This window comes from Chiloscyllium plagiosum, unplaced genomic scaffold (genome assembly GCF_037043375.1).
Source record: "Chiloscyllium plagiosum isolate Xiang-an unplaced genomic scaffold, Cpla_swu_hap1 HiC_scaffold_10, whole genome shotgun sequence".
Taxonomy (NCBI): Eukaryota; Metazoa; Chordata; class Chondrichthyes; order Orectolobiformes; family Hemiscylliidae; genus Chiloscyllium; species Chiloscyllium plagiosum.
The window spans coordinates 85715832-85730825 of NW_028270148.1; the positions used below are offsets into that span (position 1 = coordinate 85715832).

The 14994-nt window shown below is 42.4% G+C and overlaps 1 protein-coding gene across 1 annotated transcript in view; it reads left to right on the forward strand.

The window, feature by feature from the left end:
* The window catches only part of igf2r (insulin-like growth factor 2 receptor), a 218934-nt gene that overhangs the window by 128608 nt on the left and 75332 nt on the right, over window positions 1–14994 (forward strand). The window contains exons 27-28 of the mRNA XM_043696288.2: window positions 4983–5204; window positions 12127–12257. Coding sequence (XP_043552223.2) covers window positions 4983–5204; window positions 12127–12257 — 353 coding nt within the window. The remainder of the gene's footprint in view (window positions 1–4982; window positions 5205–12126; window positions 12258–14994) is intronic.

A 14994-nucleotide genomic window follows, 5' to 3' on the forward strand; every position in this document is an offset into this window, starting at 1 on the left:
AGGTTACCCGACAGAACAAACATCTGCCCTGTCTACTTTTGTCAAACACTTCAACATCTTGCATACCTCAATTAGGCTTTCTGTCCAGTCTTCTAAACTCGAGTACAGGCCTAAACTGCTCAATCTCTTTTCCAAAGATGTCCTCCTCTCTGGAAACAGTCTACTGAACTCATCGGTTGCTGATGATGCAACTATACCCCTCTCAAGGGGGCCAAAACTCTGTGCAGTATTCCAGGTGCGGTCTCTCTAATACCTTGTATAGGAGCAGAAACATTTCCCTACTTGTACATTCTCTTCATTTATAATGCCAAAATTCTATTTGCCTGCCTTTATTACCAGCACCTGCACAATTTTCTCCAATTCATGCGTGAGTACACAGATTGTCTGCACTGATTTGTACTGAATTTTCTCTCATCTGGTAAGTTGCCTTTCTATTTTTATGTCCAAAATGTACAGCATCACACTTCACGTTAAACTCCGATCATCCAAATTTTGGCCTATTCAGCTGACCTACACACATCCATTTGTAAATTCCCTCATTGCAAAGGTGGTCGACCCGCAATTTCCCCCCCGACGTGGTCGACCCGCAATTTCCCCCCCCACATGGTCGACGGTGCCCTCCACCGCATCTCCTCCACTTCCCGCTCCTCCGCCCTTGAGCCCCGCCCCTCCAACCGCCACCAGGACAGAACCCCACTGGTCCTCACCTACCACCCCACCAATCTCCATGTACAGCGCATCATCCGCCGTCACTTCCGCCACCTCCAAACAGACCCCAGCACCAAGGATATATTTCCCTCCCCTCCCCTATCAGCTTTCCGTAGAGACCACTCCCTCCGCGACTCCCTTGTCAGATCCACACTCCCCACCGACCCAACCTCCACTCCCGGCACCTTCCCTTGCAACCGCAGGAGGTGCAACACTTGCGCCCACACCTCCCCCCTCACTTCTCTCCAAGGCCCCAAAGGAAACTTCCATATCCGCCACAGATTCACCTGCACCTCCACCCACATCATCTACTGCATCCGCTGCAGCCGGTGTGGCCTCCTCTATATTGGGGAGACAGGCCGCCTACTTGCGGAGCGATTCAGAGAGCACCTCTGGGCCACCCGGACGAACCAACCCAACCAACCTGTAGCACAGCATTTCAACTCCCCCTCCCACTCCACCGAGGATATGCAGGTCATTGGACTCATCCACCGCCAAACCACAACAACCCGACGGTCGGAGGTGGAGCGTCTTATCTTCCGACTGGGAACCCTCCAACCGCAGGGGATGAACTTGGACTTCACCAGTTTCTTCATCCCCCCTCCCCCCACCTTGTCTCAGCCGGATCCCTCCAGCCCGGCACCGCCTTCCTGACCTGCAGTCGTCTTCTTGACCTCTCCGCCTCCATCCTACTCCGACCTATCACCCTCACCTTGACCTCTTTCCACCTATCACATTTCCAACGCCCCTCCTCCAAGTCCCTCCTCCCTACCTTTTATCTTCTGCTGAACACACTCTGCTCATTCCTGAGGAAGGGCCTGTGCCCGAAACGTCGAATCTCCTGTTCCCTGGATGCTGCCTGACCTGTGCTGTTCCAGCAATAAAGTATCAACTTTGATCTCCAGCATCTGCAGACCTCACTTTCTCCCTTCCTTGCATCAACCAGCTGGCATTTGGAGACATATGAAAATGCTATTAGTTTTCATATTTATGCTGATAACACTCAGTTTAACCTTACTACCACCTATTTCAACTCCCTCCTGTTAAATTCAGAAACTGCTTATCCAACAAGAAGTGATGGATAAGTGAAAACACTTTTTCAATTAAATATTGGGGAGACTGTAGCCTTCATTTGTGCTCCCCACTTCAACCTGTATTTGCTAGCTACTGACTTCATCCATTTCTCTGGGACTGAGATTAAATCTGTCTGTCTGTAACTTTGGTTTCATTTGCCCTCAGTCACCTTCCGACCACATTTGCACCTTAACTAAGCCTGTTTGTTTTTAATTAACATTGCCTGACTTTGCTTTTCTGGGTGATCAGCTGCTGAAGCCCTGATCTCTGTTTTCTTGAGTCTTGAATATTCTAGTGTGCTGCTGACTGCTTTCTCATATTCTATCCTCTGTAATTTTGATGGTATCTAAAACTCTGCCACTTCCATCTGAAATGCTGAATTTGTTAAATCACCTAAGACCTTGAACTCATTAATATATTGGCTCTAGATCAAGCAAGTCTTGATTATTAAATTTCAAATTCTTGGTGTCAAAGCTCTGTGGCTTTGCCCCTCCATATCTCTGTAAATCCTATCGGCTTTCACAAACCTCAAACATCTGACCTGCTTTAATCAGTCTCTTAAATATCTTTCCAGTGTAATTGCTCTGCTATTGGTAGTTGCACCTTTTAGTTGTCTAGGACCTAAGCTCAAGATTGCAGTCTCTGCATCATCTCTTTCCTTCTTTAAAACACTCCTTTTTAAAACAACTTCTGACCACTTTTACTCTTCTAGCCAAATTTTATATCTCTCAAATATTGTTTAGTGCTTAAATGTTTCTCCTTTGTCTGTGGCCAGAACTGGATGCACTTGTCAACTAGTGAAGTGATTTCCCCACTCATTCTGTTTTGGTTCTACAGTTCAGTGTGTCATTTGTTTTGCTGCTCGACATTTAATTTATTCTCTTCAACTTCACCCTTTACAGTCTCAGCATAATGAGGTGTTTTCTGTAAATTACAACAAAGAAAATTTAGCATTTTTACACATGTAAACTTAAATTGAGAGAAGTATGCTACTCAGCCATTCACATCTACTCCATTGTACTATTATATTAGGGCTGATCTGATATACTTCACATTCCCATCAACCTACAATAACACCTAATCAAGAAACTACCTACCTCTGCCTTAAAAATATTTGACTCTTCTACCTGTGAATTTGGTGGAAGCAGGTTCCAAAGGTGCTCAACCTCTGAGAGAAAGAACTTCTCTCTGCCTTAAATAGGTGACCTGTTGTTTTTAATCACTGACCCTTAGTTCAAAATTCTTGTACAATCTCTCACCAATGATCTGTATATTTGAAGCATGACCTCACTTTTGTATTCAATTCCCCTTGCAATAGATGTCACTCTCATTAACTTCATTACTTGCTGTATTACTTAACTAACCATTTGTAATTCATACAGTAGGACGTACAGATCTCTATCTCCACTCTGCAGTCTCCCCCATTTTGATAATGTGCTGCTTTTTCACTTTTCCTGCTCAAGTAAGCAATTTCACCTTTTCCTTTGCCAGATCTGTTCGCTTGCTTAACCTATCTGTATGCTTTTACAAAAAATTGGATGCTGAAGATCTGAAGCAAAAACAAATTGCTGGAGAAATTTAGCATATGATTTGCTTCCTTGTGTCCTTCACAGAATCATAGAATCCCTGCAGTGTAGAAGTAAGACATTCAGCCCTTGTATTCACACCAACCCTTCAAAGAGCATCCAACTCAGACCCACCACCCTATTTTTGTAACCCTACCTTTCCTATGGTTAATCCACCTAGCCTGCACATCCCTAGATGCTAAGCAATTTACATGGCCAATCCACCTAACCTGTGCATTGTTAGACTTGGGCAGGAAACCAACGTATAGAGAATGTGTAGACAGCTGCCAGATGGTGGAGTCGAACCCTGACCTCTGGTGCTGAGAGATAGCAGTGCTAATGAATGAGCTGCTGTGTTGCCTTGTCACAACCTAACTTTGATACCTATCATTATATTATCAGCAAATTTAGCAACCAAACCATATCTTTGGTTCCTTCATCATAGTCGCTGGAGCAATTGAATTTAAAAAAAAAAGGCCCCAGCACTCTTCCAATGGTGTGTTACTCATTGTCTTGCCAACTAGAAAATGACCCATTTATGACTGACCAGCTAACAGGACAGGAAAAGCATTTTTTATCTATGCTGGTATGCTACCCCTGCACCACGATCTGTTATTTGGTGATGTGACACTATATAGAGTGCATTCGAGAAAGATGATCGTGTTCTTTCATCCAGAGAAAGTTGCATCGAAGACATGAAATTAGTTAAATGTGATTTCCCTTTCACAATGACGATGTTGACCCTGCCTGAGTATCTTGAACTTATTCAAGTACCCTGCTTCAAAGTCTTTGATCAAAGGGAAAATGTTATAAGATATTATTAATGTTAAGCTAAATAGCTGTAGTTTCTTGCTTTTTGTCTCGAACCTTTCTAAATAAAGGAGTTGTACTAAATATTTTCCATTCTGGTGGAATCTTCTCCAAATTTAAGGAATTCTGGAAAATTTAAATGAATGCTCAACTATCTCTCCAGTTAATTTAAAGATACTAGCATGAAGTCCATCAGGAACCAAGGACTTAACCCACTTAACCTTGCTCAGTATGATTGTAATTTTGAGTTTCTCCCTCCACTTTCTATTACCTAATAACCCTTTTTTTAAAAGTTTTATCTGATATTATCTGCTCACTTATATATTTCCCACTTTGCTGTAATCCCTGACTCAGTTCCTTAGATTTTGCTGCGTCTTCTAGTTTTGGTATCATCCTCCGTTTTAATCAGTCAGCTTTCTGCTTTTGAATCTGTCATTCATGTAAATTACAATGTAACTGACCCAGCATCAATTATAAGGACAGAATACCATGCTGCCATTTTTCTTTACTCACCCATGTAAATGCTGTCAAATTCACTGCCTTTTACCCTTCAGATTTTTTTGTCTATACCTATGATTTACCCTGCATTCCCTTGTGCTTAGATTTTTGGATAATAGTATGGAACATTGTCAAATGCACCAGAAGGTTGAGGGACACAGCAAGGGTTTTCCACAGCTTAGTTCAGGCATTACTTTCTCAGAGGTTAACCATTCTGATGTACAAGGTTAAAGTTAGAGATTCCAATTGAGAAATTATTTTTGCTGCGTTGTTACCTGCATTTTGGTTTTTTAATCAAAAAAAATAACCAAACTCTGATTTCTTAAGGTGAAAACTGTCAAATTAAGGACCCAAAATTTGGTTATGTGATTGATCTGCGACCACTTGCTAATGAGGATCAGAAAGTGACGGTTGATGAATACACCTATCACTTCAGAGTATGTGACTATTTGAGAAACCCTGACTGTGGTAGCTCTTCACAAGATGAGGAAAATGCAGTTTCAGCATGTCAGACAAAGCCACATGATGACTCTTTCAAGAAGATTGCAGGTGTGTTGTCTTTTTCAATATGAAGTTCTAAAAATAAGAACTTTTTTCCTTAGGAAGTCTGTCTTTTCTCAACCCATGCAATGATTTGGTTAAACAAATGGGGCTAGCAATGTATTTTCAAATCTTTTCGTTTCAGCAGTGTTTGTGGGAATACCACCTTGAGATGGTGCAAAGAGCTCGTGTTCTGACTTAGAATCCCTACAGTGTGGAAACAGGCCCTTCAGCCCAACAGGTCTATTCTGACCCTCTGAATCGTAACTCACCCAGACCCATTCCCTAACCTAGTAATGTACATTTACATTTACCCCTGACTAATGCAACTAACCTGCACATCTTTGGATTATGGTAGGAAACTGGAGTACCCAGAGGAAACCCATGCAGACACAATGTGCAAACTCCACACAGACAATCATCTGGGTCCCTTGTGCTGTCCATGAGGCAGCAGTACTAACCACTGAGCCATCTAGCGTCACTAATGTAATGGAAGAAAATAGCATTGTTGAGTGTGCAAGTAATGGGGGACTCCAAGTAAGTTGTGGTTCTGTTAGCTTGAGCTGGGAATTTGTGTTGCAGACGTTTCGTCCCCTGTCTAGGTGACATCCTCAGTGCTTGGGAGCCGCCTGTGATGTGCTTCTGCGATCTTTCCTCCGGCATTTATAGTGGTTTGTCTCTGCCGCTTCCGTTGTCCGTTCCAGCTGTCCGCTGCAGTGGTCGGTATATTGGGTCCAGGTCGATGTGCTTATTGATTGAATCTGTGGATGAGTGCTATGCCTCTAGGAATTCCCTGGCTGTTCTCTGTTTGGCTTGGTGGTGCTGGAAGAGCACAGCAGTTCAGGCAGCATCCAAGGAGCAGCGAAATCGACGTTTCGGGCAAAAAGCCCTTCATCAGGAATAAAGGCAGAGAGCCTGAAGCGTGGAGAGATAAGCTGGTGGGGGTGGGGAGAAAGTAGCATAGAGTACAATAGGTGAGTGGGGGAGGGGATGAAGGTGATAGGTCAGGGAGGAGAGGGTGGAGAGGATAGGTGGAAAAGGAGATAGGCAGGTAGGACATGTCATGGGGACAGTGCTGAGCTGGAAGTTTGGAACTAGGGTGAGGTGGGGGAAGGGGAAATGAGGAAACTGTTGAAGTCCACATTGATGCCCTGGGGTTGAAGTGTTCTGAGGCGGAAGATGAGCCTCCTTCCTCACCTCTATCCAAGGCCCTAAAGGAGCCTTCCACATTCATCAAAGTTTTACCTGCACATCCACCAATATCATTTATTGTATCCATTGCTCCTAGCAGAGTGCTTTAGGGAACATCTCCGGGACACCCGCACCAATCAACCACGCCGCCCTGTGGCCCAACATTTCAACTCCCCCTCCCACTCTGCCGAGGACATGGAGGTCCTGGGCCTCCTTCACCATCGCTCCCTCACCACCAGACGCCTGGAGGAAGAACGCCTCATCTTCTCCAAACAGAGAACAGCCAGGGAATTCCTAGAGGCATGGCACTCATTCACAGATTCAATTAATAAGCACATCGACCTGGACCCAATATACCGACCACTGCAACGGACAGCTGGAACTGACAACCGGAAGTGACAGAGACAAACCACTATAAATGCCGGAGGAAACACCGCAGAAGCGCTTCACAGGAGGCTCCCAAGCACTGAGGATGTCACCTAGACAGGGGACGAAACGTCTGCAACACAAATTCCCAGCTCGGTGAACAGAACCACAACAATGAGCACCCGAGCTACAAATCTTCTCTTAAACTTTGAACTCCATGTAAGGCATGTAGAGTCCAGGTTGGATGGAGGGCCAGTGGCTGTAGAGGGCCTCTCGACCCTAACTCTAGCCCCTGGTTTTGGCTTGTGAGCCCCTACAACTGGTGCCTTTGCCTCACTCACTCATCCCATGCTTCGCAGCCATGTTTTAGTCAGTATAGTAGTTGTTTCCTTTGTTGAGAGAAAACAGGTGGCAGCATAACTTTGTTTAAACAGTGAGTACTTGAACAAGCCAGTGTTTTTTTTGTGTGGATTTTTAAGAAGTTGCAATGGTCCTGAAATGTCTCCATACCAGTTTCACAGCAGAAGAGGAAAGTCATACAGGACTCAAGACCAAAGCAATAATTGTTTAGAGGGATCTTGAAGATTGCCTAATAATGAAAATTGCGTGCTGATAATTATCCCTCATTTCATCTTTTACAAGGACCATGTTCTTGGCAATGCCAAAAATCTCTAAACAATGTTGAGGTTTTTGAGAGCATTTTGGTTGAAGCTGTGAATTCATTGAGCACTCAAGATCAAATTTTATCAATATGGAGAATCACAACTGATTACTATGGTGTTCACCCATATTATCTGAATTCAGATTTGCATTCATATGCAGTCATGAAGTCCAAAGTCAGTAAACTGAAATAAGTGTAGATTTTTGAGAGTTAGCATAAAGCATAATTCATGAGTTGAATGTAACTATAGATTAGAATAAGCAAGGACATTTACTTTGAAAATCTAAGGAGATTAGTTGGATTACAACAATTGAGGTAGTTGCTGTTCATTTCCCCTACATATCTCTGCCTTTTAAATACACACAAGAAACATTGGCAAAGAGAGAAAGACTTGTACATTTGGTCTATTACATTCAGCTGGTTTTCAACTGGGCAAATTTATTCCGTTTTTCCACCAGGAAGAGAAGCAAGCCCTCTGCCAACTTGTGCAAGTGAAATAAAGATATTTTCTCTGTCCTCTGAAAGCAATCAAATGTGAATTCCAGGTATTGGTGATGACCATAAAATCATTGTTTTAAATGCCTTCACTTGGAACTTGTCTATAAACACAACTTGTGTTTACACAGTGATTCTAATAACGAAATATCCCAGGACTCCACAGAATTCTAAAATATTTTACATGCAATGCAAAATATTATGAAGGGCAGGAAACCCCAAAGACTTGGCCAAAGAGGTTAACTTTGAAGGGCATCATCTTGGCGAGTGAGGAAAAATTGGACTTATTCAAGGGAATCTGGAACTAGGAACTGGGAAAGCTGAAAGTACGGCCATTAATGGTAGAAGGGTAATAGTTGTGGCTGGGTCACGTGTCAGAGTAAAGATTGCAGAGATCTCAAGGTTAAGGAAGAATGTGAATTCCAAAATAAGTATTGGATCTAGAGACCGTTATGGTTTAATGTATATAGCAGTGAATTGTGAATCAAACAGCATGAGTTAGGGTTCAGACAGAAGTTTTAGGTGCGCTGCTACGAAGGGTGCTAAGCAAGAAGCTGTACCCGCTTCATGCGCTAACAGTGTATTCTAAAGGTCAGTAATCTGGGAATTATACACATGTCTGACCATTTGATGACTTAAGTAACATGCGCATTCTAATGCAAGGTTATTTGCTCAACAGTTTCTCATCAGAGCTGCTGCTCAATGTTTGGAGTATCAGTACATTCTGATATACTCTAATAGCAAGCATAAGAGTCCTTGACACATTTGGATTAGCATGAAGCTTGCACCTGACCAGGTGCAGGATTGTTTTCTTTTGGTTTCTTTAACAGTTCTGTAGATGAAAAGCAAATTTAGAATTTTGGTGTTTACAGCACAGAAGATGGTAATTCAAGCAATCCATCTGTTCCCACACTACTTAGCCCCACAAACCTTTTCCTTCCATTAATTTATCTAATTCCCTTTAAATGGTGTTATTGAATCTGCCTCTACCACGCTGTCATAAAGTGCTATTTTGGATCCTAACCACTTGCTGTGACTTTTTAAAAAGTTTTTCCTCGTGTCACAATTGCTTCTCGTGTCTCAATAGCTTCTAGTGCCAGTCGCCATAAATTGGTATCCTTCGTCTTCTCCGTCCTTTTGCCAAAAGATGTATTTCTTTGTGTAGTCCGCCAAATAGCCTTAGACCAACTAACCGTATAACTGGCTTTAGGGATGACTAATGTCATCCTCTTGTGTCTCTGGACTGTCTCTAATGCCTTAGTGTACTTTCCAAATGGTTGTCTCGTCGTCATAATCCAGTTTAGGTTTAATCACTGTTTAGACAGGTTTATTGTACCACCTTTACTTTTGAAATCTACATGCTTATTTATAAAACCCAGGATCCCATATGCTTTATCTACTTTGTTAACTGCAGTTTTGAAATTGTGCCCTTACACCTTCAAGTCTAAGTCACATCTTAATATTAAGCAAAGCAGGGGACTGTTTCCTGTAACTCAACTAATTCTGTCTCTGTTGCTATTACACTTTTATTCTATTGAGTAAAACGTTACAGTCCAGCTAGTATAACTAGCTGGGCTATTCAACTCAATAGAATAAAATGCCTTTTTGGAAATCCGTCTGTGCCTAATCCACTATATTGCCCTCTAGGCCTTTGCTTAATCAAGAAACTCTGAATTAAAAATTTGCACAAATCAGTACAGGCTTTCCTTAAACCTGCATTTGCCCAGTTGCTTGTTAATTTTGCACTGGATTTATTATTGGTATAAATTTTTCTCATCTGTTCACCAATCCCCTGATATGACCCCTCAATTGAAAGAAGATTTGAAGATTATGGTCGGTGTTTCCTCAACTTTCTTCCCTTAAATTCCTCAAATATCCCATCCAGTCCTGATTTTTTTAATTATTGACTTATGTGATACAAACACTCATCTCAACTACCACCTCATGATGTGGATGCACTATCAGTCAGGTGGGCTGCTCTGTTTTGAATGGTGTTGAGCTTTGAGTGTTGTTGAAGTAGTTCTTCTGGCAAGTGGAGAGTATTCTTTCACTTCACTTCACCCCTGACACTCCTGACTTGTGCCTTGTATGGCCTCACTATAACTTAATCACCACATCTTGGGTAAAGATAGATGCAAAGTACTTATTGAATACCTTTAACCATGGTCCACCACTTTTGTGTAAACCTTTTTAAAATCCCTAACCACTCCCACTTCTAATATTGCCATTATTTTGCTATTTATTTTGGTACAATCTGCCTGTAAAGCACAAAACAACACCACACTGTATCTCTGTACATGTGACAGCAATAAATCAAACTCAAACTTTTAGATTTAGACTTATTTAACTGCCAATATACTCCTAATTGCACACTTCTGCTCCAGATGTTGTTTTCACTTATCTGAACTGTTCAGCTAGTTCTTAATATGGTATCCACCTGACTTTTGTTTTCAGTTTCATTTTACTGTTTCTTCAACTAGGGAGGTTTGGATTTGCTTGTCTCATCTTTTATGGGCTGTGGAAATATGCTTTGACTGTATTTGAAATATATCTTTTTTACTCCATTATTGGTCCAAATTAATTGTTTTTACTCTAAATTGTCCTAAGTGTTTAGATTGAAGGTTCGTTTTCAGACGTTTTGTCACCATACTAGGTAAAATCAGTGATCTTCTGCTGAAGCACTGGTGTTTTATCCTACTTTCTATTTGTGTCTTGATTTGTTTAGGGTGGTGATATCACTTTCAGTTTTTCTGAGGATGGTAGATGGGGTCCAAATTGATGTTTATTGATAGAGTTCTGGTTAGAATACCTTCTAGGAATTTCTGACCTAGGAATACTCAGACCTCTTGACATCATGGCAGCCCACAAACCTACCAACACATTGAAATAGCTAATAAACAGAAAAGAGCAAAACAAATGTTTACAAAATGCCATGCAAGGACTGTAACAAACACTACATTGGACAAACAGGCAGAAAGCTAGTCACCAGAATACATGAATGTCAACTAGCCACAAAAAGGCATGACCTGCTATCCCGAGTATCCTTACTTACAGACAAGGAAGGCACCACTTCAACTGGGACATCCTAGGACAGACTAAATAGAGATCTGCACAGGAATTCCTAGAAGCATGGCATTCTAACCAGAACTTTGTCAATAAACACATCGTTTGGACCCCATCTACCATCTTCTGAGAAAAAGAACCGGAAATTATATCACCCACCTAAGAAACCAAGGCACACAAATAGAAAAAGGGACAAAACACCAGTGTTTCACTGATGTTACCTAGTATAGTGATGACATGTCTGAAAAGGAACCTTCCAGCTCAGCGAGTGAACTTACATCCAAGACCTCAACCTGAGCTACATGTCTTCTCAAAAATCGCTGCCGCATGTCTTTTTATAGCCAACCCAAGCCCTATGATATTATGTTGGAGTGTGGGGTTTGCAGGTTAGGAAGGTGGTGCTGAATTCGATGGATTAGACTGAGACAAGGTGGGGGGAGGGGAAATGAGGAAACTCCTGAAGGGCTTATGCCCGAAACGTTGATTCTCCTGTTCCCTGGATGCTGCCTGACCTGCGCTTTTCCAGCAACACATTTTCAGCTATGATATTATGGTCAACATACCTTAAATGTGCTTTTACCGACAGTTGATTCACAGCATGGAAACACAGACCCTTCGGTCCAAACAGTCCATGCCGAACATAATCCCAAACAAAACTAGTTCCACCTGCCTGTTCGTGGCCCATTCACTTGAAACAACAGATCCAGCAATGCCTCCTTCCTGGTTAGGTTAAAAGGATGATACAAACATTCCCCTATTTGCAGAAAAGAGCAAGAATTTAGACTGAGTTTGTGCCATTACTCCCTGAACTATCCAGTCCTTAATGGTTCTCCTTGTGAAAACTGTGCAATTTTCTTTGACTGCAGATATTTAATTAGTGATGATACAAATTTGACCCAGTTAAATAGTGGCTCACTTTTTTAAAAAAATGTAACTGTTGATGCTGACAATCTGAAACAAGTACAGATATTGCTGGAGAAACTGATCTCCAGTATCTGTGTAGAGAAAGCAGTTAATATTTCAGGTCCATTGACACTTCTGCCAAGTTTCTTTGGCAATATCTGTTTTTGCTGCAAATGGTGGTAGTTTCTCTCCTAAATGTAATTGGAAGTTCATGTTTAATCTCACAATGTGTCATTTTAATTTTTTTAAAAGGACGCTTTACCCAGCATTTAACCTATGAAGATGGATTGATAATGATAAACTACACCAGAGGAGACACTTGCCATAAAATTTATGAACGGTCAACTGCCATCTTGTTCTATTGTGATCACAGCCAAACACCGGTCAGTGAATTGATAATACGCAGTAATTTAGAGCTGCTGAATAGTTTTACATTACATGAAGGTTAAAACTGCATCACCAGCATTAGAAGTGATTTCATCTGAATATATTAATGTGACTGCTCCTTTCACCTGCCACCTCCATCTTATTTTTAAAGTTTAACATTTTGGGTTCTGTGTTGTCCAATTTTGAAATAAGTTCCTTGCTAGAAAATAATTGATTTTTCATATCTTTGGAACCACTTCCTATTTGAAAAAAGCTTCTAAAATTATGTCCATAGTTAACACTTATGATGCTTAATACCAACTACAGAACTTTGAAGTGCAAAGTGGAAAATTTAATAACCTAGAGATTTTAAATATGCAAGTTTTAACAATGCATAAATACTATTTTATTTTACCAAATACAGAATTTATTGAATGGTTGCTCATAAAGTAGACCTCTGCCTTATTTCTTGCCATTATGTAACTGTAGAATTAAAGTAGTGCCTTTTCTTTTTCATTTGTAATGTACGGAATTCACAAACTCCATGGGTAAGGAGTTTCATTGCACTACTCAGTGTTTCTGAAAAAGAGTTGTTACTCTTAGTACTTGGAATCAAATTTACCACCAACCATCTGTGTTCTGTTTTTACTGACTTGCCTTGGTCTAAATTCTCATTTGGAGACTTGCAACCTTATTTGCTTTTCGCTAGCTCTTTGTGTTCCTTCAACAACCCATCATCATTACCATGTATAAATGTTGCAATGGCTTTCATAGTATTGAATTAAGGTAAATAGTTACCCACTATCTGTCATTACTATGGCTCCATATCTATGAATTTGAGTGAAAAGAAGGGAGAATCTGCATTGTTATGAGTAGTCTTTTCTGTTTAGCTTCTCAACACAGAATCCCACTTGAATTCTCAGTATTGATGGATGTGTTCAATGCAATTACAGTGTGACAAATATTCAGATTAGCTGTGTCAGAAAAGAGAAAAGCAGTTAACGCTTTTATCATGTCATTTTGCCAAGGGGGAGAAAAGATTTCATTGAGTTCTGAAGAGCTATTTTGAACTTGACGTGTTAACTCTGTTTCTCCACAGGTTCTACCAGAGCTGCTGTGTTTCTCTGGTACTTTTCTTGGTATATTTACATTGGGCGGCACGGTCGCTCAGTGGTTAGCACTGCTGCCTCACACAGCACCAGTCACCCGAGTTTGATTGCGGCCTCGGCTGGCTGTCTGAATTTTGCACATTCCCCCTGTCTCTGTGCGTGCTTCCTCCGGGTGCTCCGGTTTCCTCCCATAGTCCAAAGATGTGCCAATTCACATGACTTGCAATGCTAAATTGCCCATAATCTTGGGTGCATTAGTTAGGGGAATGGTTAGGGGGTGTGTTACTCTTCAGAGGGCTGGTGTGGATTTGTTGGGCCAAATCACCTGTTCCCACACCGTAGGGAATCTATTCAAATTCTAATCTAATGTGTTTCAGGACATTTTCAAATTAGTTTAGTCATTGCAGTGCTTCTTGCATTAAGAGCAATTAAGTAAATTATCAGAAGATCAACTTCAGTTATTGGTTAAAGATTTTTTTAAAAAATTAAGCCGGGCCCTATTGACCCCTCCTGACTTCTCATTTTGAAGGGCAATGAGATCTATCTTGCCCAAATTATAGGATAGACATAGCTTTGGTTTAGTCCCTCACTGTACAAACTGTTAGTTTACATTTATGTTCATTTCTCTGGAGTGTAGCTTCAACCTGATCGCTGCATGCCTCTGGAAAATATGTGGACCTCTTATCCAAAGCTGACTGGAGTGATTGAAGATGTAACTGTAAATAAAGCAGACTAACCAGTGAGATTAAATTCTTAGAACTATCCCTTTTGTCTGGAGCACTCAAAGACATCTTTTGAGGCTTCATTTAAGTTGGGGGGAATTTTGACGTTTTGAAGTTTAATTTTTCCAACCAGGCTAGACTTTGTTTCAGAGATGCAGGTTTAGCCCCCAGTGGAGTCCTGTTTTGCTTTTAATGGGAAAGGCCTAGGGCAACTAAATACCTGACGAGCAATTAACAGCTACCAATGGGCCTCCCATATGATTAAGAACCCTAGAAGGCAGACATCCTGATCCTCAAGGGCTGCCAGCTAATCAAAGTCTGCAAGCTCTGCATTGCTGGCATTCTCACTGGGTGAGGTAGCTGCTAGTGGTATTGCACCCAGAATCACCACTGGACTCGAGGACACAGAGATAAGGACGGCATAAGGTTCACCAACAAAGGGGATGTATAGGGTGTGTGTTGATTTGAGCCATTTAAAATACCATTATTCTCTCTTCCTCCCCCCCCCCCCCTCTCTGCCTCCCCTCCCCCCCCCCCTCTCTGCCTCCCCTCCCCCCCTCTCTGCCTCTCCCTCCCCCCCTCTCTGCCTCTCCCTCCCCCCCTCTCTGCCTCTCCCTCCCCCCCTCTCTGCCTCTCCCTCCCCCCCTCTCTGCCTCTCCCTCCCCCCCTCTCTGCCTCTCCCTCCCCCCCTCTCTGCCTCTCCCTCCCCCCCTCTCTGCCTCTCCCTCCCCCCCCTCTCTGCCTCTCCCTCCCCCCCTCTCTGCCTCTCCCTCCCCCCCCTCTCTGCCTCTCCCTCCCCCCCTCTCTGCCTCTCCCTCCCCCCCTCTCTGCCTCTCCCTCCCCCCCTCTCTGCCTCTCCCTCCCCCCCTCTCTGCCTCTCCCTCCCCCCCTCTCTGCCTCTCCCTCCCCCCCTCTCTGCCTCT